This window comes from Pollicipes pollicipes, unplaced genomic scaffold (genome assembly GCF_011947565.3).
Source record: "Pollicipes pollicipes isolate AB1234 unplaced genomic scaffold, Ppol_2.1 Scaffold_7231;HRSCAF=8579_pilon_pilon_pilon, whole genome shotgun sequence".
NCBI lineage: Eukaryota > Metazoa > Arthropoda > Thecostraca > Pollicipedomorpha > Pollicipedidae > Pollicipes > Pollicipes pollicipes.
The window spans coordinates 42,720,227-42,745,039 of record NW_023597034.1 but is presented as its reverse complement, the minus strand read 5'-3'; the positions used below and the strand labels follow the sequence as shown (position 1 = coordinate 42,745,039).

Here is a 24,813-nt window from a genome sequence, read left to right as displayed (position 1 = left end):
GAGAGAGGCCGGTTTTTATCGAATGGCTGATCATACTTTTACTGAATGAAGCGAATAAGAATCTGAGCGTGCCATAAAGTTCTATTTTTCGCTTCACTGACAATAAATTTTTTGGCAAATATTTTTGTACCAAATCTCCTGTCCATAAAGCATCGATGTTGGAAAGCATTCATGTTGTCCATATTTTGCCTGGACATCTTCATTTTTGCCGGCCGCTTTACCAGAAACCTTGGGTAAACGTGTAGGGCGACCGTAGCCGAATTCAGCCAAGGATTTTCACCAGAGTTTGGGAAATGTGGACGGGCCAGCTCGGCCACACTGGTCAACACGATTCCATTATTTCTTTCGCTTTGAAACAATTAAGAAAAATGGCGATCAACAATCGGTGTTGATAAATGGGTGATGTCGATCCACTCCTCGACACAAAGTTTGGTTGTGATCGGATGGGAGCTACCACATAGAGTTGTACTTAAAGTAGCCCTATGCACTGAACTACAAGGATAATTCGGCTCGCAACCTATCCCCAAATTCGCCAACAAACGGGCCTGCACCCAGATTCGGCCCACTTTTTCAAAGCTGGGGGAGGGGGGGGGGGGTTAAAGCTCAAGTGGAGAGGGCTGGAGCCCCACAACTTAGTAGTAAACTACACTCCTCAGTTCTAATATCACAATTACAAGAATACGCTGGTTTCTTCCTATTCTCAGTCGTGCCAGCGTAGCCTGTACAAGTTGTCTTTGCGTTTCTCTGCGTTTCTGGGATAACGGATACCGAACAAACTGACTATTTTGGACCACTCGGGCCACTCGTTCTTGATGCAAATTCAAATCAGGTTCGCGGAGAAGTCGTAAAAATGCGAAGCAAACAAATTATCTCTAGGCTAAACTCCCGTTCGTAGATGACGTGCTGTGCGAACAGGGTAATACTGCCCAACGATGGGCGGTTTGCACGGCTTTTGAATAACGGTGGCCACTGCTCCCGGTTTATAGCTCATTTTAGTTAGTCAGCAATGAAGGTCCGAGCGGGCCCAGCGGTAAGTATAAACTACGAAGCGTGTGCTAATGGGCTGTAAGGGAAATGTGTACGGAATGACACAACATGGAAACTATCTTGCAGCCATTGACAAGGAATATCTTTTAGAGCAGTTTGCTATGGCATGTATACCTATCAAATATCATGAAGTGGTAAAGACTTGATGTCAAGGATGGCAGTCGCTATCACTTATGTAATTCGTCAACGTTTTGTTGGTTTCGTTCGTTCTTTCCCATTCGTTCAACATCCGTGGCGGCGTCGCGATGACGGGGCGGCGGAAGCTGTTGATGCGAATCGACGAGCACGTGGCTGGCGGCCGGGTTAAAAGGTATCAGGTTGCGCTGTCGGCAGGGCTAAACCTTCGAAAACGGCGCAAAATCGATTCCATCTGCAGATGTTCACGAGGTCGGATAACGACCTGCGGTCTTCAACGGAAAGTGACGGTAATTTGGAAAACGTAGACGGAAGCTACCCCAGCCATTCCGACGACCGGCGCTGACACGTGTAGACGTCATGACTCGCCGTACCGTGTCTCTGGCTCCATCACAGGCGGCCGAGATACTCTCCAGTTGTCCGATGAGGACGAAGACGGCCAGAGTTCCGACGTCCGACACGCGATATCAGCGCGGATACTAGCGCAGAGGAGGATGTCAATTTCCAATTTGTCGACGAGCCTGTGGGGAACAGCGAGCCTGCCGGTAGCCCAGACCAAGCCGCTGACGGACGAGCTGCCGTCAAGCTGGTCTGACTTGACCCGGTCACAGCCCAAGCCAATGGAGACTGATTTTCAGCAAACCCCAATGAACTCGGCGGGAATCTACGCGCTCCGGGACTCCTGCCAGCGGGTGGGGGCAGAGTAGATCATCGACACTCCAACAACCGGACATCGCCTGGACGGACTAATATCATGATCCAGAGGTCCAGAGGTGTTCGTGGTGCCACCCTGAAGGTAAAACAGGAAGCAGATGCCTTCAAGCTTTCCTTCAGCGAAAGTATGCTCCGCTAGATGGCAGCAAGAACCAACACAAAGCCAGAGGAGCTGAAACAGCGTTAGCAGCTGACGAGTAAGGAAGCATGCCTCTTCGCGCCAGCCAGCCACACCGAGATTTGCGCCCTCACCGTTCTGTCTTCCTTTTTTGTTGTTCTGTGGTAAGGAAATTGACAGCGGGCCGACCGTTCAGCAGCTGCCTGACCCTGCCAATGGACTGTCCATCTTCAAGGCTACCATAGGGAGCAGACGGTTCGCGATGCTGCTGAAAAACCTCCCGCGCGATGGTGACCGCGGCACGCGCGAAAAGCGTCCCGCGGTGATAACTTCTGCGCTGTGCGTGACATTTTTCGAGAGGCTGACATCAACCTGAGGGCGGACAGGCTGCGTTGACCTGTACGTGAACTCACTTAGGCCAAAGTTTAAGATTCCTGGGTTATGACCTTCGGGCCAAATAAGGCCAACAAGGTCAAATGTCACGTTGGTCTCGAAAGGACTCCTTGAACCTAGATAACTATTCTAAGCAAGAGGTCACATGCTCATTTAAGGTTAGTGACCTTGCTTGACCTTTCGAAGGTCATGACCACCAAAATAACACAAGACTTCTCCGAATGTTGCATTTGAATAAGCGACAAACATTACGCTAGGCAGTATGGTCCTAAAAAATTGTTGACCTTGGTCATTTTAGGTCAGTGACCTATTCTGACCTTTAAGAAGTGCATAGAAGATGTATAAAGCGGTTCCTGTTATCAATAAATTCGAAATGAGCACCAGAAACTACTCCATATAGCAAGCCTCAGAATAATAAAACAGGTAGGTTTTGACCTTGGATCAACTTCCATATCTGACCCTAGGTCAATGCAATTTGTTCATTCAATTGTTGTGTGGCCTAAGAAAGTATATCAGATATGTATGGCTTCGTCTAACAATCCGTTGTTGGATCACATTAAAAGATTCCCTAGAAATTGCCATCACTGAAACCATGACCTGACTGTGACCTGCCATTAGTCATGAGCATAGGTCAGTGACCCTACAAGATACTTTTACATTTTGATGCCAGACGAATCACTATTAAATTGTCTACAGGAGTTCAATATTGGCGTGATTGCGCCGGGCCGTTGAGAAATCATTTCGGAAAAACCTTTGGTGGGCTCAATTTGACCTCCACCCGAGCGCGTGTTACTACCCAAATTTCTCTTTTCTGAGCCACACGCGCGTGATGATGCACATACTACTTCGTGTAGACTTTTTCATGTCATTCAGACATACATTATGCGATAGCAACTTGATTGAAATCCTGTCAGCCCATAGGGCATGAGGCCTTCAGGGCCAAAATAAATGTTATCGTCAAGCCACTCAAATCTGACGCTCGTGATCACGTTTTCCTCCTGCATTGGACGACAATTGACTCTCAGCATTAAAAAAGAGCAAGGTTCAATCACGAAGCAGAGCTGCGCTACAAAAGATACGAAGTTGGAGATGTTTTTCACTTTGCAGTTAGCAGGGAAATGAGACTTGTAATGGAATAACTTAGAATAACTCCATAACTGAGTATGTGAATACAAGTACGCTTCTAAAACTTACGGATAAATATGCAAAAACGCTACCAAAAAGGGCCAAAAACACTAAAACACAACGATATTTGGCTCAGCAAACACACCCAGTCCGTTCTGTCATCTCTCGACGAGTTTCTAGCACTACAAGTTAAGCGGTAATTTCGAAAGACTAGCTTGATAGTACCTCAACGCCATGCAGACGTTCTAAGCCGGCATTAAAACAATGACGTATTGGGAGAATATTTACTACATACAGAAATTGTGTTGTCTAGAGCTGTCTTTTCCCAAGAAGTACACCAACAGTTATAAGTGAGAATGTCTTATAATATCGGGTGCGTGCTTCAATATATTCCAATGTGGGGCATTCCCTTAAGCCAGCATTGGGGGAGGGAGTCTTTGACCCAGTTTCTTCCCAACGTAATGAAGTTGGATTCCCACCCTGCTGAATAGAAAACTACAGCACTGCTCTAATACATACCCTATCTCTGCCTCGGCGAAAGATGTTGTCGTTGAGCACCAATATTTTTTTGTTCGGCGTCGGTCGTCGAAGCCAGGTTTCGGCAGTCGACGCAGGGTCGATGCTGAGTGGCTTCAGACGTTGTTGGGCGTGTAGGGCTTCGGCAGTAAAGAATGTAATTTTATGTGCGCGACTTTTAAAGGCTGCCACGGAAACCCTCGGCTGGGAGCCATAAGGCGGGCTATAGGCTGCAGCGCAGCATTCGCGTTAAGCATGTTGGACACGGTGAGTGTTGTTTTGGTGGTCATCATCGGAGGACTGCCGCTATCGGTCTAGTCGGTTGGTGTTGATCGTCAAGTTTTCTTAAGTGTTCCATAGAATATCCACGTCGAATTCGAGGTCGGCACATTTCAAGGCTTCTTTCGAGCGCTGCCGTGTAATGATTTGTTCACATGTTTCGGTGCCTACATTTGACCGCTTTGTTTTCTCTTTCTGATAAGACATCGTACCACATCGTATCGCATCGTAGCGCATCGTCACACCTTGCTGCGGTCGGCGAAATTTAAACATCACCGAATAATGTCAAAACACTCAAACAATAACGTCAAATATACGTCAGGGTTAACAAGAAACATCAATCGTGTAATTAAGAGCATATGCATCATGCAATAGAAAACAGAAAATACTCAAGTGTACACGGAGGCAACCCGAGGCCTTTTCAGTGTGGCTAGCTCAATAAGCTACACTCGACTGAACATAGCATCGTAGTTTTCATTTTCTGTGTTCTTTTTACCAGTAAAAAATAAGTGAAACCTTGTTTCAAATTAACATAATTTTGATCTCCCCTTCTTAATGCATAGGTTGTACTTTGGCTCTAGAAGGTTGTGGTGGGGGTGGGGGGGGGGGTAAACTCAAATAGAAGGTCATGGGGGAAATCGGGCATGGAGGAGGCGGGGGAGGGGGGGGGGGGGGGGGTGAGGGAAGTAGAGCACCCAACAAAATAATGCAAATCTACACCCGTGGCCCTGGCAGTGCTGCTGCTGAACAGGGGACAGGGAACAGCCGGCGCAAGTGGCGGCGCCGGGCACAACATCTTGTATGCCACGGGAGAGCAGCTGGCGCTGCCTCATATCCACCAGGGGCTGCCCACCCCGTGGGGCTCGGGGGAGCAAAGCACTGGACGCCATGTCCCCTGTCAAGGCAACAAGAAGCCAGGCTAGCGCAGGTGGAAAGGTGCGAAGCGGCGGTGGCGGCAGTGGCCGCGGTGGTGGCAGAGGCGGCGTCGAGAGCGGTGCCGGTAGCGGTGGCCGTAGTGCTAGTGATGTCAGCACGGGCAATGACGGATCGAAGGGTCGCTGTACGGCTGACATTACGGGGCTGATTGGCCAGCCGACTACAAGCGCCGCAAACACCTGCTGCCAGAGGAGAAGACATGCTGTCAGTGTGCCAGATATGTCTGTGAGCGGCATGGTATCGCTGTCCGCATGCTTAATGTGCCGACAGTGTAGTGGTTAACACGTCTGCGTTAATGCGTCTGCGTCAGCCACTGCACGTCTGGGAAACTAGAGGTACTGGGCTCGATTCCCCGCCCTGCCTGCCCGTCCTGCCAAAGTGCGAGGGAAGCGACGCCATATGGTCTCAGCAGCTGAGTGCGTCGCAAAGTCCCAATGACGTCTGTCCGCATGTGTGCTATCTGTGCGGGCGATTCCGACCGGCTGTAAATAGGTGGCATATGGCGCATCATTTGAGATGTGTCGCTGGTGGTTGCCTTAAGTTTCGCATATTTTCTATGTTCGGGGCGTAGCATTTATTTGCAAATATCTGCGTATAAAGTGGTCAAGAAGTGCATCATCGTTTTAAATGCAGCTTGTATGTGATCACTTGCAGCAGCGCTGTAGAGCGCCGATAAATGCAGCTCGTAAGTGATCACTTGCAGCAGTGCTGTAGACAGCCATCTGGGCATTGTAATCGCGTGAGGACTTTTGGTGCTATCCATTTTTGATGAAGTTTATTTGATATGGCCTTGATCCTCCAGTCTCCTCACTTTACCAGGTCAAAACAGCAAGTATAATTATATCCTACTGTGTAAATGGATGATGCGCGAGGACCTAGCTGGATAGTCAGATTTCTTATGACAAATCACGTAATGAACGTGCATCCAACCGGTAATTAACCACCGAGGTCATGCGTTTGGCCTTGACTTTGGGCGGTTTATCAACAGGCAACAGCCTTTGCTCTCATGTCTGATAGCCATAATTGCGACTAAGCTCTCCCAGTTTGTGTTTAGATGGTTCAAATATTACAGATATAGATAGATCAAATTATGTTATGTAAGTTGTTCAGTGCATTCGCAAAAAAACATTATTCACATAGATAACATAGTAGTAATAGCCTTTTTCCTCGGAGTAAAACCAGGATAATGGGAAATAGATTGGTTGATATTTCGGCAACATGTCTTTATCGAAACAAAAGCAGAAGACACAAATGATTTCCTATCGCGTGACTGGAAAAAGCTGTTTCCTGTTTACAGACCGCCCAAGGTGAACGCCACTTCTGTCATTGTTTCGATAAAGGCATGATGCCGAAATATCGACCAATCTATTTCTCTATTCCCCTGGTTTTTCTCCGAGGAATAAGGCTATTACTGCTGCCTTATCCAGACAGCATAACATGCATGAAGACCGCGGTTCAGCTCTCATTTGTACAGCACGTGACCTTGTCTCTATGCCTGGTGCAGCGCGTGAAACATTCGATGCCTTCCTATGTCCATGAGATACGCTTTTAAATGAAATATTTGTGGCAGCAGCCAGATGTTCCAAAGCAACATTTTAAGAATTTGACCTCGACTTGTCACCTTTATGCACATTTAAACTTAAGTTTGTTGTGTGGTCTCAGACCATACGCCACGGCGCTATCGATTGCGACTTGAATTATTAAATTCGACCCGGCCGTTCCTGAGATAAGCAGGGGAGGGGGGGGGGGGGGGCGGGGAAATCTGCCCCTACCCGGTCAGTGGTGTGCCGCCGGCGAGTCCGGTCGATGCCGGGATTAAGTGGAAACTTTACTTTAAGAACACCACAAAACAACGAAGGCCTCAAAGCATTAGAACCACGCACGCCCGTAATCTTCGTCCCAGATTAAATGTACCCACGTCGGTCTTGAACGTAACTTGAGTGGCATTTCTCTGCAAAGTAAGGTTCGAAAACAGCTCGCTAATCTTTGATTTGAACACTGGCGTCCATTGACAGGCTGCTTTGTAACCTTGAACTCGGGACGGGTCATCGAAACCTTTTGACTTGCCGAAAGTCTTCTGCTGAGCATTTCGTTCTGATTCGGGCGGCCTTAAGCACGGTGCCGTGAATTATACCTGTCAGGATGAGGGGACCTAAGTGATTGCAGTGATGTTTTTGGTAAGTTAATTTGTGCTCTTACATTTGGTGTGGGTCATTGGAACCCTTCGGCCTGGCTGTCTTCGCTTAGAGCAGTCGTGCACATAAAGCGTTTGCCAATATCTGCCTCACGATATGAAAAGGGAGCGCATTACTCTAGGGGCTTAACTCAATTTCCCAGGCAGCCATCTCCTGGCATTTGGCCCCTATTCAGCATAATCGCGGGAAAACGAAAACTCGAAAGTCCAGCTTTCAAGTTAAGTGGACATGTGAAGGGAGAAGTGGCCATTAAAACTGGATCAACGCATTAGATTTAGAAACAAAGTTTTCTGGAGGATCACGTGGGCCTTCCCGGCCCAGGACCCCTAGTGTACACATCAAGCAATGATGGCGTGTGCATGCCCGCCGATGTTTTTATAGCATGTTTTATAACGACATAATCATATAGCGTATTAACGTAACCACACAAGGCGCACAATGGTTTTGCCTTCAATGTGGTACGTAACACCACCTTTTCATATTGATCGTGTCCGTCCGGGTGCCTCATTGGGATAAAGCAACGGGTTTCAAAATGCTCCGGATATGCTCACCGGTGTCAGGCTGGGTTCCGGTCGCTTTCACCGCTCGCTTAAAACAAATCGATCATATTTTAGATGCTTGCTTGCAAGACATAAATGTATTCGTAATCTTACTGGAGTAAGCAGAGAACTGCTATTAAAAGCAAATTCAACCTCAGTCAATCTTGCGCACCTGAAATATTGCCGTCTTTACACCTGTTTGAAGGCAGCAATGCTATCGGCTTAATGCTGTCATAAAAAGTACTTAAGTGCTGTCGTAACCACTTCATATCTAGTTCCCATTATGGCCAAAACTTGACGAAAGTTATTGCAGCGTAAAAGGAAAGTTTAAGGTGAAAGAATGCTCCCAACGTCATGGCACTAAATCGTAGCTGGCCACGCCCACCGAACATGTGTTGAGCTTACAGAAATAAACCCTGTGATCAGATCATTTGGTCTTATATTCTGGATCTTCCGGGACCCTAAGTTAATTTCAAATTTTGTGGACACATTTTCTGTGATCCATGATGCATCAGTAACGTTGCTCAGGGATTCTCAAGGACCTTCGATGCTTTTAGATTTTTATTGAATGCTCTGCGATGCTCAGGCCAAGGCAAGGTGTCCACTTTGGCCTGTCTCTTTTACAACATTTGGCCTGAAAACAACCAGAATTGTGTTTGTCTGTATCTCATTATTCTGCAAAAACAGCTCTTTTGATACCCTTAGTGAAAAACGCTAAACTGCTTTGGTGTCAACCTATTTAATTCGAAAGCTTCTTTTATCCAGTGTCATTCCTTTTAAAGAGCAAATGATGCTGCTGACTATCTTGACTATTGACGTTTACAAAACGCAAACATAAAAAGTGTTTTTCCGCGCCAGCCAGGACGGGCAAGCAGGGCACATTGCATATTCACACAAAGACACACCTAAAGAGCGACATATATTTAAATACAAATATAAAAGGAATTGCTATGCAGTCAGCCTTCGTGTGGCGTGCTTCATGTTCGTGTCACGTTCCGAACGATTCCAACGATTCCAACAAAATGCACTCGACTCGCGTCACTGGAAACGACCCTGGCCGGACAATGGCTAAAGTGTCGTCGGTTTTTGGTCGTCTGGCGCTGTGTTCTCACTTTTCTTAATGACATGCACGTTGGGAACTACATGAAATTTTCCGAATAACCATCAAATAAATATTCCGGCCATGTACCATAGATAAGTCTTCTAGTAACCGTATTTACCCATTTGTACCCAAAGCTGTCTCATGTTGAGCTCGCTGAAATATCGGACAACGTTGAACCATTTGCCCTGATCTGATGCGATCTGACCAGGCCCAGTCGTATCTTTGAACCTGGAGTGTCTGGCTAGTGGAGCAGAACTACTACTGTTTTTTAGCTGACCCAACCCGGCCCTTAACCGAAGCACGGGGTAATTCACTTTAAATCTAAATTTTAAATGAGCCGTGATTTTCATACACATTTATCAGCATTTTCTCCATTTTGCAGATATTTGGATGTTTTGGCATCTTTGTTCTAAACGTCAGTGTTCATCTGCATAGCAAAACGCATCCACCGCGGTCTAGTGAATACGAGTGCGCCTCTCCAACTTTCAGTGGCCCACACCCACTGATCACCGGCTGAGCACGCTCTTGCGTGTTCAGCCGGTGATCAGTGGGGAGATGAGGCCTGTGCTTGTACTCGCAGATCACAGATGTTGTATTAAGGCATCACCATGAATGTTCCGTAGTTTTCAACAAAACTTTCCAAATAGTGAGTGCTTGACCTTTTAATTTGCTTGCTTGCTGAGGTATTGCTTTCCAAAATCGCTTAGGGGCTTAGCAAAAAGGTGGACCAAAGTTTCTCCCATAGCTGATTTCTTCCTGGATTTCGGCCACCTAAATTTGCGTCCTTGTTAGAATTTAAAATAACTTTGTCATATTTTGTAAATTTAAAACTGCCTATTTGCGTAGAAATGATTTTTCATTTCAGGTTAATGTGGTGAGCAGCATTTTTTATAGGAACCTTAGAATGGAGTTTAATTCGCAGAAAAAAACGTCGTAGTAAATCTGGTAAGGGATCACTGATGGCTATTGCTGTTGCTGGGCTTGCTCTATAATTACCACAGCCACGATTATGTGACAAATACACCTACCACTGTTCGGAAAAACATAGTTAACTTTCATTTGGACAACCTTGCTCTTTCAAAATACCAACCCTAAACTTTTGCAAGCTACCATATGCCGCAATCACTTGGTGTTATTCCAGTCCCGGTGTCATCATTTGAAAAAGTTGTCAAACGTTTGCAGGCCGGCTTAGCATATGAAGAGGTTCGCATGACGAACGAAACATCAGGAACCTGCAGGATATTATTTGGTATAAAATGCACAATGTTTTAATGGTGATGTGTTCAGGCATATGCTACCTAATCTACCAATGGTTTGTTCAGCAGATCGTTCTGTACTTATGTGGCCCAGTATACCCCTTTTACTCACAGGCATTCAGGGACTCAGAGGAGGATTGGGGTGGGGGCTCAAGCCAGGAGCGGGGGGGGGGGGGGGGTCTCAAGCCCCTGAAAGGTTGTAAAGTGCTTTGCTTACTTGCACTTTTAAAATGGATATTTCAGGTGACACACGCTGTGGTTGCCTGAGCCATGGTCTGTCCTGACCTGGCATGACCTGGAATAACCTGAGACGGGGCGGCAGGCGTGGCTTACGCCATCCGACAGGCCGGCCTGGGGTTGGGCCTGCTGCTGATCGTGCTGGTGGCCTGGATGACGGACGCCTCGATCGTCATGCTCATCAGGGCCGGCAACCTGGCCGGCACCAGCACGTACCAGGACACGGTGATGCGCGCGCTCGGCACGCCCGGCTACTATGCGCTCACCTTCCTGCAGTTCACCTACCCGTTCGTCGGTCAGTAACGCGTGCCGCGCCGAGGATACCGTCGGCGGTGAGATCTTTTGCCACTGGCGCCACAGCTGCTCACTGTACAGGTGTCTCGCGTTCTTCAGAGGGCTGTGATGTGAACGCGTGCTGTGCCAACTGGCTCGATTGCGCCAGGTGCGGGTTGTATGTGGGCGCGTGGTGGGAACGTCGATAACCACATGTAAAGTGTATGGTGCCAAAGGCCAAGGAAGGCTCTCCCTGCAGCTCCCAGTGGTGTGCTGTGGTGTTTAAATCACTGCGCGTAAGGGGTTTCTGGTGAAAATACCTATGTCGAGGAAAAGGGTTTTTAGTCTTATCTCGACTGTGGCCGAGAGCGTCTAATCTGAGACTCCAGACCCGTACATCTGGGATTCCAGAGCCGGCCGTCTGTAATCCCTGACCCGGCCATCCGTGGTCCCTGACCCGGCCATCTGTTGTTCCTGACCCGGCCATCTGTAGTTCCTGACGCTGTCGTCTGTAGTGCCTGAGTCGCCCATCTGTGGTTCCTGACGCGGTCGTCTGTGGCCCCTGGCCCAGCCGTCTGTGATCCCTGACCCGGCCATCCGTGGTCCCTGACCCGGTCATCTGTGGTCCCTAACCCGACACTCTGTGGTCCCTGACCCGGCCATCTGTCGTTCCTGACCCAGCCATCCGTGGTCCCTGACCCGGTTATTCGTGGTCCCTTACCCGACAGCCTGTGGTCTCTGACCCGGCCATCTGTGGTTCCTGACCTGGCCGTCTGCGGTCTCTGAACTGCCAATCTGTGGTCCCTGGCCTTGCCGTCTGTGATCCCTGACCTGGCCGTCTGTGGTCCCTGAACTGCCAGTCTGTGGTCCTTGACCCAGCAGTCTGTGGTCCCTGACCCGGCCATCTGCGGTCCCTGACCCGTCGGCAGCTCTGCTCAGCTACAACATCATCATCGGAGACAACTTCACCAAGGTGTTGATCCGGATGACGGGCGTGCCGGCCGACAACTTGGTGGTGCGCCGCGAGTTCGTCATCATCGCTGCCACCCTGCTCATCACCATGCCGCTGTCGCTCTACAAGCAGATCGGCAAACTCGCCAAGATCTCTTTCGTCTCCTTCGTCATGGTGCTGGTCGTCGTCGCCGCCATGGTCTACCGCACTGTCACCATGTGGGAGCAGGTGTGAGTACCGTAACAGCCTAGGCTAAGGAATGTCAGTCGTTGGAAGAGGTGTTACGGCACAAATTGTTAGATAGTAGGTAAGGTCACAAAGTTTGTCTCTTTCTAATTTGAGGCATCCCACGATGACGGAAACGTTCTAGAGGTTATTTTGTAGTCTGAATCCGCTTGTGCAATGCTCATCTCAGAATAACGCCCTCCTAGGCTAGCATGTTACATGTTATTCTGCATTTCTGCATGGTACACTACATATTGTGCTGCCCATACTACTGTAACACACACACACACACACACACACACACACACACACACACACACACACACACACACACACACACACACACACACACACACACACACACACACACGCACACGCACACGCACACGCACACGCACACGCACACGCACACGCACACGCACACGCACACGCACACGCACACGCACACGCACACGCACACGCACACGCACACGCACACGCACACGCACACGCACACGCACACGCGCACACACACACACACACACACACACACACACACACACACACACACACACACACACACACACATATATATATATATATATATATATATATATATATATATATATATATATATGCGATATATATATATATATATATATATATATATATATATATATATATATATATATCCTGCAAGTTCTGTGATCTGGCATGACGAGGAGACAAAGAAAATCAATGAATTCGCCCCATACAGAACGGAGCCCATGAATCGGCTGCTGATGACGAAAATGCCAGCAGAGAGCTTTTTTAAACAATGGTTATTAACCCTAATAATGACCTACCTTTCTGGGAGTTCAACCGCGGATCAACTGATAGTAGTGCAAATGAACGCCCTCGTTATTTCGAGGTTTGAGCCTGAAGTTATCAGCAGAGTTATCTGCTGCCCCCTGCAGGGCTGTGCAGTTCTTTGCAATATTGGAGTGACGGCGATCAAACTATTGAAGCAACAGACATTTTTACGAAGGCGTATGCTACTTTGGTAGCCTGTGGAATCTGAATGGCAGAAAAGGATAATTTCCTTAACCTGGGCTGATCCAATGCTCTTATCTCCACACGGGATCATTCCTTTCAGCGCTAAGTGACAAAGTGACAGACCATCTCGAGATCCTCCGGTCCGCACATGTGTTGGGCATGACTTCAGCAGAAGTGCAAAAATAGCGTCACGCGCTGACATGCACACTGCTAATTCTGTTTTGAATATGGACAACACACACACTGCCAGTTTCGGGGGAATTACGTGCTTTACTTTTTCCGATACGAATTCATCAAGCTGCCTGCAGCTGTGAAAATGTTGTTTGAAATTGAGCGTAGCATGAGAAGGGGCTTTGCTGTCCGTCTTACGGCCATTTTCGTGAAATGGCCCAATAGTTTGGTGCATATTTTTGTTCAGCAGATGTTACAAACATGGCATGTTTTGTGTCAACAGAACCACAAGTGTATTTTCAAGCGATGTTCATTACTAGGCCCAACCCTGGCTTAGTGTGTGCACTGCAAATCAGTAGTTCACCAGCCTGAGTAAAATTATTTCGGAGACAAGTTTTCAAGAGGGCAACAAACAACACAACTCTACACCAAGTTATTGACGACCGTTGTTTCAAAAGGCCAACAGCAAATGGACAGATGAGGTCATCCTATTTTAGGCCTTAGTGATAACGATTGTGCTCCGAGAATATTACTGGGGGAGTTCTGGCTTTTGTACGGGACCGACAGGGCGATGGCGATCTTAACACGATCGCCCACCGGCCGCCGGTACCATGGCGTACGGCCGGCCGCCGTGCTTTACCTCCCTGGTGGCAACCTATCCAACTTGGAAGGAGGAGACAGGAGGTCGAGACCAATCAATGGCAACCGAGGACGAGGGAGCCAAGTCCGGTCAGTGCCGTGTTGGTTGCTGGGGGCGGCGGCCGGTGTGGCGACGACATGCGCTGGTGCGGGGTCAGTGCCATGTTGGTTGCTGGGGGCGGCGGCCGGTGTGGCGACGACATGCGCTGGTGCGGGGTCAGTGCCGTGTTCACGTGCCTGACAGTGGCGCTGGGAAATTCACAGTAATGAAAATGTGTTTCTTAAGCGGGCTTTGGACGCCATAATCAGACGAGATTTGCCATTAAGGCGAGTGAAGAATGACTGCATACGAGCCAGATTGGATTGGTTTGAGGCTGATGAAGGCGGAAACTGACGCAAACCTTGCGGATGCATATGCACACGTGCTGTGTTAAAACTTTGCGACATTTAAGCTAAATGCTGAAAGGAATTTTGAGTCATTTTAGTCCAACTTATGTGAAATTGTTCTTATTGGCGTCCAAAAGGTCAGTATTATGACATTTCGATCAAAGAAAGCGATGCGGACTCATGTTCATGGTCGCAATTCGTCACAGACACTGCGGCTCTGGCTTGATTCGCTGGAAAACGCTTTAAGGAAGACGCGAAGCAAACCCAGTGCGGTAAATTCGGGCTTTTGTTGAGATAGCGGCCATCGGGCCGGTCATAGCCGTTGTGTTCTAAACGGCACTTTGCAGAGCACAAACATTTGGCACAAACACGCACAGCCTATGGAAAACAGGCAAATGTCTTCGAGTTGTTTTAAGCTTATGACAAATGCTGATGGCAGCCTGTGGCAAATACCTTTGATTTGTTAATATGCCACATTGCGCAGTAACGATAGTGGTGCTCACAGCGGTGGCTGAGTTTTAAGAATTCGAAAATGCCCCTTTCCTCATATTTTGCTTTGCACGATATCGGTGCAGATTTCATGCCACACAAGCTGTTCCTGATCACGATCGTTCCTTTACATATGTTGATTTTTGCGACAGCCACCAGAGATGTGGCCATCCTTGCAACAATCATTGATGACATATTGCTCCAATACGGCATTTTTGCGTCCTGCGCGGACCGCAGGTACTTCCTGTTTGTTTTATACTTGCTAACCATTTGTTGTGGAATGCCAACAGTCCAGGGTATAGTTTCTCCACAGGAGATTGGAGGGGGAACATAGCAGCGGCAGATGACGAAACCTATCCTTAAATTACGCCAGGAAACAGGTTTCTCCACGGATTTGACACATCTCCCTCTTAAGTAAAGGGGGGGGGGGAGGGAGCTCCAGCCCCGAGGTGAGTGGAAAACTAGGCTCTGGTTCGTCTTCTCGTGAAAAAAATATGGGCGTCACATGGCGTGTTACCTCACTATGATCGCATTTGGAGCTTTCAGTGTGTCCCCATTTACGACATGACACCAGGCTCTGGTCCAATCATGATTAAAAAATAGCAATGATAACAACAATAATGGTAATACAAATAAAACAATTACAAATAATAACAATAATAATAGAACAATTACAAATAATAATAATAAAACAGTTACAAATGCTAATGATAATGACAATAACAGTAATAATAATAATAATACTTAGCATCATCATCATCATAATCCTTATCATCATATTCATATTGATAATACCCACCATTCTCATCATCGTCATCGTCATTGTCATCATCGCTTTTATGCTAAAGGCAGACATGTGTGTGAATGTGTCTGTCCGCCATCGGTCTGTGTCTTGCCCAGGATAAACGGCGGCGAGTGTCGCGCGAAATCTTCAGACGACCCGGGTTTGCCGGCGACGGTTCGCAGGGTCACGTAACAACTCTGTATTTCGCAACGTCAGCGCGTGACGAGCGAAATGAAGTTGTAAAATTCCCTTGGAATTAACATTGGCGACGCAAATTTGCCGGCCATCGGCGCATGGCCAGGAAGGCGTCCACTCCCAGACACACATATATATATACATATATCGGCACATATATCATACATATATATATATATAGACACATATATCGGCAGTAACCTGCAGGAGATACAAAATTTGCGCTGCAAGATAAGGCATCGAATAGAGAATCGGCCGTCGGCAAGTTTGCGGTGTCACGTGGTGCATGTCACGTGCACACAAGTAAGAAAGATGAAGTTGCCATTTTTGACGGTCTTTTCGTCTTGGGCCACATCTCGGCACCCAGTGCAAGTGGATGCATGAGTTAAGTTCGTCAACGTTAGGCAATGTACCGCGTACAATTTCAGTATGCAACATAAATTTATGCGATACACCATTGCGCTGTAAATTGCGGCACAAGTTCCAAATCGTGACATTTAAAAAAGCCAGTGCCTTACATAACACACTACTGTCAAATCGTGATGTAATCGACACAAAAGGATATCTCAGCGTTATCTCTGAGATAACCTTTATATCAGCGTTAAAGGCGAAGCGAAGCATGCATCAGATGTGATAAAATAAGCTCAATTGTAACAGCCAGTATACATTTGAGTGAAAAAGACTGCTCTAGACAACCTAAGATATGAACCAGATATGAACCACTCGCGACTTATATTTTTCTTGGCCTTGATCGCTGTGTGGCTAATGGAATGACAGGATTTGAATGACTTTATAATGACGTCAGGGATGCCTAGGTGACTTTGAAACAGTGCCCGAAATAATTTGCACATCTCCGCAGGCATGCAGCTTAGAAACCAGGGGAGTTTACGTCTTAAGAAGGGCAGCGTTATGAACTGCACGGAATGGTCTTCAAGAGGCCTATTTCAGTCCAAAACCCCATATTAATGTGGAGCATTCCCTTAAAGCAAAATGGCTACCAGCGCAAGTGCGTCTGTGGTAGGCGCCCATCGCCGGGTTGTCTCACAGCCGGCGGAACACGGTGGCGACCAATTACATTACGCGTCCTCCTTGTTTGCCATCCTGGACCAAATGTCGGCAGCCACGGATCGGAGAGACTCGGAAGTGGAAGATTCGATAAAGAATTGGGCTGGCGATCGCGCGGTGTGGATTGCTGGGCGGCACGTGCCACGTGCCACGGCGACACGAGCCAGCAAACCGGACTTTGCCGTTTTGGTTGATTTTTCTGTTTTGCGCCACATTTGAGCACCTAGAGCTTGGAGCGACTTGAGACTGTCAAAACCCGATAGGAAATCCAGCAGCGAATCGCATGTTGCCATGCATGTGGTCACAAGCGCCACGTTTCACGCCGACGCGACCTGGAAAGATGGTTTGTTTTTGACGGGTTGACACGAATGTCACATCTTGGCACCCAGGACACGGAACAACTCGGGGGTGGCATGCTTCCATAAGGAATCGAGCAGGGAATCGTGAGGTGCAAAATGTGTGGTCAAACGTGGTACACGTCACGTGCGTACGAGCCAGCAAGATGGACTTCGCTATTTTCGACCGCTTGTTGCGTTTTGTGCCATGTCCGAGCATCCAGAACAGCTAGAGACGTGAGTCTAACTGCAAAACGCGGATTAATCAAATGTTTACATTTTAGAAAGAGCACAGCGAAGCAAGTATTCAGAATCTTGTTAAGCCTAAAACAAAATTATCTCGTCGTCAGTTTTTAAGCCAGAGATCTTGGTGACGCGTGATTTGGAGCCAACGCAGTGAGAGATGTGATGGTCTGCCAACAATCGGATACAAGTACCAGGTTAGTATATCAGCTCACTCCCCACCATTAACATAAGGGGAAAGGATGGTAGTAATGTGAGAAAACGCTGGAGTCTGCAGACCCCTCCTCCGATTGGAAGTTGCATGCAACTTGTGGACATGCACTCTATTTTTCGGGGCGCAATTTTTGGAGAACTGAAAGTGGCTAGTGCGGGCTTTACTGGATTGTTTTTGCTACACATTTGTGTGCGGAAAATCTGGTTTTATACAATCACACTGGTTCTGGTATCTTCCCTTGGCATATCAATGCCAGCCAAATACAATCTAGCCTACTTTTCATGATCTGATGGTAAATGCAATAATTTCATCACAATATGATGTAACCTAGTCTTAATTGGGCCGGCGGTGGTAAAGTTGTTAGGGTGCTTGGCTCCGTACCTGATGGTCTTGGGTCCGAGTCCCTGCCACGCCACCACCGCATCCCACATGGTATACGCTATAAATGCATCTCATCTCGAAATGGCCTGGCAGTCGCTGTAATGTCAAACCCCAATAATCATCGATCCAGTCTTATCGCATATTTGACCAACTGGTCTGGTTCTGTGTTCGGCATTCGTATGCCTACCACAGGCTGCATTTGCAGTTCCTTTATCTTTCTGTTCATTTTATCCTGTATCCCAAGTGCACCTGGTAGGTTTGATATGGTTTTCGGGATATCTACACACACACACACACACACACACACACACACACACACACACACACACACACACACACACACACACACACACACACACACACACACACACACACACACACACACACACACACACACACACACACACACACACACACACACACACACACACACACACACACACACGCACGCACGCACGCACGCACGCACGCACGCACGCACGCACGCACGCACGCACGCACGCACGCACGCACGCACGCACGCACGCACGCACGCACGCACGCACGCACGCACGCACGCACGCACGCACGCACGCACGCACGCACGCACGCATGCCAAAGCCTGCTCTGTGATCTATCTTATTTACATTCCAACTGCGGAAGGCTGAGATCATGCGTACAATATCGTTTCTTGTTTTGCAGGAACTAAACAAGCTTCCGTACGATAGGCCAGTAAATTTCCTCTGTGAATAACCAAGTGTGACCTTTGGCGCCTAATGAATTTTTTAGATATTAATGAATCGATAGCATGTAAACGACCAGAGTTCAAGCCAACATGGCTGATTTTGTACAAATTATGTGAACAGATACTTAAGAACCGCGAAAATAGATCCCTCAGGAAACTGGTGGGTAATTTGCTAGCAGCCGATGTTCATATCGGAGCTGCTACGCGTAGGAGTTCACACATTTAAAACCGATACAGCGTTATAAAGGAAGGCGCGCATGCTGAATAAACTACTCTGCTGGTGTTTCCTAACCGTCCGTAATCTAGTCAAACTCGTGAATGCCTGTGGTCTGATACAGCAGACATCGTCATTCGAACGCCCCGGCGTGTTCGAACTGAACGTCCTTTACGTCCCCCCCCCCTCCCCTTTCACAGAGCTGGTGTGGGCCCGGCCTCGCTCACTACATCGCCGATTGGACGGTGATTGCAATCAAACCGCTATCGATCAGGCTGTCAGAGGAGAAAGGGCTGGGATTTGGGGCAGAAAGCTCTGAAGCCATGGGAATTGGACCAGGATTGGCCCCGAGCTGAAGGCTTTTGGCGGCCGTCCTGGTTTGGTCGCATACGTGGACGTGTCCACCAATCGCCGATAGGTTGTTGGAAGCGCCGGGGAAACGACGAATCCTCTCCTTATTAATGTAGGGGTAAGCCTTCATGCTGTTCTTCTTTTTTGCTTCAAAACCTGTGAGACGCGGGGATGAAACGATGGCGGTTCGTTGACTATGTTGCGGAGGGAGATGTCTGAATACTGTTGGAGCCTCAGTACATAATAATTCGTACGTTTCCATATGATGTATGCGTTACAATTCTAACGTCTTTCCAGTTGCGTTTTAAAATGCATTCCAGCATTACAATTCTTGCATCCTGGAAAGTAACTCATTCAGCAGAACAGCCGAGCGAAGCAGTCTGCAGGCGTGAAGATTTGTTTAACCTTGAACTTACCCAATGCATCACAGGCCAACTCAACCTCTTCTCGAAAGCAAGCAGCGTCATCAATTTTCCAAGCGTCTGATAGTTCCGACTGTTACGCGGATCGTTCAGCTTAGGTATAAACTTAGAGTGTAAGCGTGCGACCTTACTTACGAGCAATAGTAGTCTCACGACTAATGTCAGTTCTATCGTAACTGAGCGGAGCTCTAATTCAGCTGGAAGAACCATGCTTTTGTCAGTGGTGTCTTAAAGACAAAGACGGCATGCGTTTTAAGTGAACACACACACACACACACACACACACACACACGCGCGCGCACGCACACGCACACACGCACACACACACACACACAAGCACGCACGCACGCGCGCACGCACGCACACACGCACACACGCACACACGCACGCACGCACGCATGCACAAAATAATACTTTTTTGGTCCCCGTTTTGCTGATTACCAGGAAAACTACTGTAATGACTGTGAACAGTAATGCGCATTCGAGCAGCAGGTGCACAGCAGGGTGTCACCTTTTAAAGCCATTATGGCCTTTACCCGATAAGGTTGGCCAACTATCCCCAAAATCAGATTTCTTTCCCCATTTCGGTCATTAAAATTTGCATTCCCGATGCCATGGATTATTGTCTTTAATCGGCCGATCAAACATTGTTTGACGGAAGGGTGACTCTCCATTTCAAGTCCATGTGAAACTGCAGCGTACTGAAAAGCTTCGAATTGGCTATAATTTACCGAAAACATCTTAGTAAGACGTTCGACATTGTGACTGGAAAAGAACTCGCTTAGCGTTCATGTGATGTCCGCTGCGCAAAAAGACCGTTCTATGCAGAATGGCAATGCCTGACACGTGCAGACTAGAACAAATTGATCATGTGATGCATTTTCCGTGGATGGGCTAAAAAGGTATCCTGGTGTATCATAATGCATCTTATACACTTCTAGGAAGTACTTACATCTAAAAGTGGACCTTGGCTGGCATGACCATAACAGGCGTGTCGATAACTGGAAGGGCATAGTGGGTAACGACTGCTGACCAGACGGTCATCGGAATGGACGTCTTGAAGGGTGTATCCTACCGTTGGGGCATGTTTCAAAAACATGCGCTAGTGAAACCTCCGGACTATTTGCGTCCCACAATAGCACCGGGTAATGCTACTGCACCACCGTCAAGACATAACAAGGATATAAATTCCAGTTTATTTCTGGTCCAAATTAAGCTGTCAACGCTTTGTAACAACACCGCGCTTCTTTCCTACAGTCGCGACCACCGGTCTTGATTACTATCGTGCGCACCTCTTCTGGTGCGAATAAAAGGACGTTTGTGATTCGTCCAACGGGCAAAGGCCTGCTGCCTGGAAATATATAGGTTGAAGCTGGAGCCAGTGCGTCACATGGTTCATGTGATACGCCCATTGTGATATGTGATACATCATGTGATACGCCCAAAAGCCTAAGTGCGCCTCGAAAAAAGCCATTGTGGTAAACGCAATAAATGACAAATCAAAGCCATATTATAACGTTTTGCTGAATTCGCGCGATGAAAGCTTCATGCTCCCATATTTTTCATAAACAATGTCCTTCAAGCTTTCGTGACATTTATGATTACACAAGCAAATTGTCCCATCATTGTGTTGCCAACATTACAGAGCGCAGACGTTGGAAAAGCAAGACAAACTGAATGTTTTGCTTTCGTAGTGGTGAACAAAAGCCCAATGAGAATCACCCTCAAGGTCGACTACTTTAAATCAAAATTCTGAGCAATTCAAAAGGCTTTCGTGAAAAAAAATGGTAACCCTTGTCAATTCGTAGGCGTTTGATGTAATAGTAAGTGAAAAGTTCAAAAATTGTGGCATGCTCCCTTTAATCAAACGGCAGCCAGCGCTTTGAGACGACTTTGAAGCTGGTATAAGCAAGAGAGGCTTTCCTTCGCTGAAAATATTAAACCCTCAGTTTGCGAGAAGGTACAGGTCAGACGACGCTGTCAAGCAAGCAATGGTTATATTGACAAAATTGAGCATCTAAAGTAATGTGCGTGGCCAGATTTCTTCGTATGAATCAATGGGCTTCATGCTAACATTTCTTGCGTTCTGGAATACATCACACACAATAGTTCATTCCATTCCTGGACACAGTTTGGTGCAATCAGGTGGGAGATATTCCTCCAAACCGTGCTCTAAATTTAGCACCATTGTCATACTGCAGTATAATTCGACACACCCCCATGACCACTAATAAAGCTGGCCGCACACCACAAAGGCGGAGAGTGTCTTCATGTGTCTTCTGCTCCCGGCCGCGTGAGCGTCGTCTGATCGTGGTCTGATCCCGGCCTTGTGAGCGTCGTCTGATCGTGGTCTGATCCCGGCCGTGTGAGCGCCGTCCGATCGTGGTCTGATCTCGGCCGTGTGAGCGTCGTCTGATCGTGGTCTGATCCCGGCCGTGTTAGCGTCGTCTGATCGTGGTCTGATCCCGGCCGCGTGAGCGTGGTCTGATCGTGGTCTGATCCCGGCCGCGTGAGCGTGGTCGCGCTGAATTTCTAATCTTGTCCGTGAGGACAGATGCCCGGTACACAAAGAAATGTCTGCCGCTTGTGCAGCATGTTCTCGACTAAAAAACAGAGGCACACGCTCTTAGTAAGCCCCATGATCAAAACTATGTATCGATATGTACGTGACTATGTTCGGACAGTTTGGCTTGCTCTGCTATAGGGGGACGCGGACTGGTGGTGTCAGCCACAAGTCCACGTCAGTTTGGTCAGACCTCGAGACCTCAGCACGTCCAGCTGCGATTAGGGTTCGCCACACATTTGACGAGCGGCTGAAACGAAAATGCACCCGGAAAGGCGTGTAATGTATGGTCTTTTATAATATCTGCCCAGCGAGTTGTTCTTGGGCGAAACGAGACGTAGTATTCGTGACCTGTTTTATGAACACCTCACAGGTTACCAACACCCCAGAAGCGCAAGTTTACGGAGAGTGTACACACCGTTAAGTGAACACATGACGGCATGTTACGCGGTAATGGAGCCTGGTACAACAAATATCAACACTCAAATACAAATTATATCAACAGCAAAACACCGCGCAGATCTCGAGATATCAGAATTGTTGCACAGTCATGATGTTTTCCCGAGGCTAAATAAACAAACGTCGTCTTGGGACTTAAATGGTTTTACCCTTAGCTTTTGAGCAACTGGAAATGCAGCATCGGTTAGTTGCATAGGCTCAGAAAAAACCGTTTTGGTGAGCACTAACACTATCTGGCAGGTTTTATCCATGATTTTGCTCGACACGTCTCATCGAAGCCTTTTGTTTTATCCACCTGTGTTTCGGACAGCCCTTCGTACAGTTCTGCAGTACAGTACAGTTGTCGGGTAAATATTAAAAAGCTGCGGTATATGGAAGTCCATGTTTTGCTTGTCTCCAAATCCGGGTGTTATCTCATAAAAAATCTACTAATATTTGCAGAATTACTTCATGTGTTAAAGAGTAGGACCGCAACATATAAGGTACCTGCAGAATAGTATGTGGTACAGAATGAAGATGAAGCTAATGGATGTCTTCAGGTGCCGGCAACCGGCGCTATAGGCTATAGTGTACGTACATTGCAAGGAATCTTTTACGATTTTCCTTGGCCCAGTATTCCTTTTTGCCGAATACCATGGGGGGGGGGGGGGGGCTAAGAGAAACACTATCGGGGCTCAAGTCAGTATTTGGGCGGGAGCACGGGCCTTCGCAACTATATAAAGTGATACCACCTCCGTAACACTTATATTTATGCATAACGCCACGTTTTAAACACGTCACTCAGTTCATCAGCAGGACGGACATTTGAAGGAAACGGATGACACGAAAGTTGGGCCACTGCCATAGCTCTGTGTAATCCAAGCAGACAGGCGAAAATATGTCACGCATGACACCCCCCGCTTGCTCTTCTTAAGACTGACAAAATATGCACGAGTTACGCGTAGCACTGTTGAAGAATGGCATCGCATTGAAACAACAAACAATGACACTTGTGTTATCAGTCCTGGTCATTTTACACAGCAAGGGCGGCTATGCATTATCGCGACCCCGCTAACATTTGGTACGCCATCGTCCCAATGGCGATACCGGCCTGATCGGTATGCATGGACTGTCTGGCTTGAAAACAAATGACGCTATTCCCGGGGATGATCTTCGATGGGATTTTTCACTCTTTTAGGCCGTTCGGTCGCCTTGTCGCAACGGTTTCAGGCCAGTAACGCGCCGAATGCATTCGAATCTTTCTAGAAATGGTTCCTTCCTTGGCTTGGATGGCGTTGTTCGCCCGGAACAGGAAAAAGTGAGGCGGCGTACTCTGCGGAAAGTCGACGAGCCGGCTGATTCGTCCCGTGTGTAAACGCCTCAGTGAAAATAGACCACTACACTCCGTGCAGCATTTGAATAGTTAAATGTGCTGGTGTGTGCAGTTCAAACAACTAGGACTGACAAAAAACTTAAGATTTTGTTGTTTGCAGAACGAGCGAAAATTATCGTTGAAAGGGAGAGAGAGAGAGGAGAGAGAGAGAGAGAGAGGAGAGAGAGAGAGAGAGAGAGAGAGAGAGAGAGAGAGAGAGAGAGAGAGAGAGAGAGAGAGAGAGAGAGAAGAGGAGAGAGAGAGAGAGAGAGAGAGAGAGAGAGAGAGAGAGAGAGAGAGAGAGAGAGAGAGAGAGAGAGAGAGAGAGAGGAGAGAGAGAGAGAGAGAGAGAGAGAGAAGAGAGAGAGAAGAGAGAGAGAGGAGGGAGAGAGAGAGAGAGAAGAGAGAGAGAGAAGAGAGAGAGAGAGAGAGAGGAGAGAGAGAGAGAGAGAAGAGAGAGAGAGAGAGAGAGAGAAGAGAAGAGAGAGAAGAGAGAGAGAGAGAGGAAGAAGAGAGAGGAGAGAGAGAGAGAGAGAGAGAGAGAGCGAGAGATAGAGAGAGAGAGAGAGAGAGAGAGAGAGGGAGAGAGAGAGAGAGAGAGAGAGAAGAGAGAGAGAGAGAGGAGAAGAGAGAGAGAGAAGAGAGAGAGAGAGAGAGAGAGAGAGAGAGAGAGAGAGAGAGAGAGAGAGAGAGAGAGAGAGAGAGAGAGAGAGAGAGAGAGAGAGAGAGAGAGAGCTTCCTAACCCAAAAAGTGACACCAAACACAAACA

General features: G+C 47.7%; 2 protein-coding genes across 2 annotated transcripts in view; both read left to right on the top strand.

Annotated features, from left to right (window-relative positions):
• Nucleotides 1–12,051, top strand: part of LOC119110150 (putative sodium-coupled neutral amino acid transporter 11) — a 27,120-nt gene extending 15,069 nt beyond the window's left edge. The window contains exons 3-4 of the mRNA XM_037233886.1: nt 10,678–10,887; nt 11,795–12,051. Coding sequence (XP_037089781.1) covers nt 10,678–10,887; nt 11,795–12,051 — 467 coding nt within the window. The remainder of the gene's footprint in view (nt 1–10,677; nt 10,888–11,794) is intronic.
• A 1,874-nt stretch (nt 12,052–13,925) lies between these two features.
• LOC119110149 (putative sodium-coupled neutral amino acid transporter 11) overlaps nt 13,926–24,813 on the top strand; it is a 23,567-nt gene continuing 12,679 nt past the window's right edge. Inside the window, exon 1 of the mRNA XM_037233885.1 lies at nt 13,926–13,956. Coding sequence (XP_037089780.1) covers nt 13,926–13,956 — 31 coding nt within the window. The remainder of the gene's footprint in view (nt 13,957–24,813) is intronic.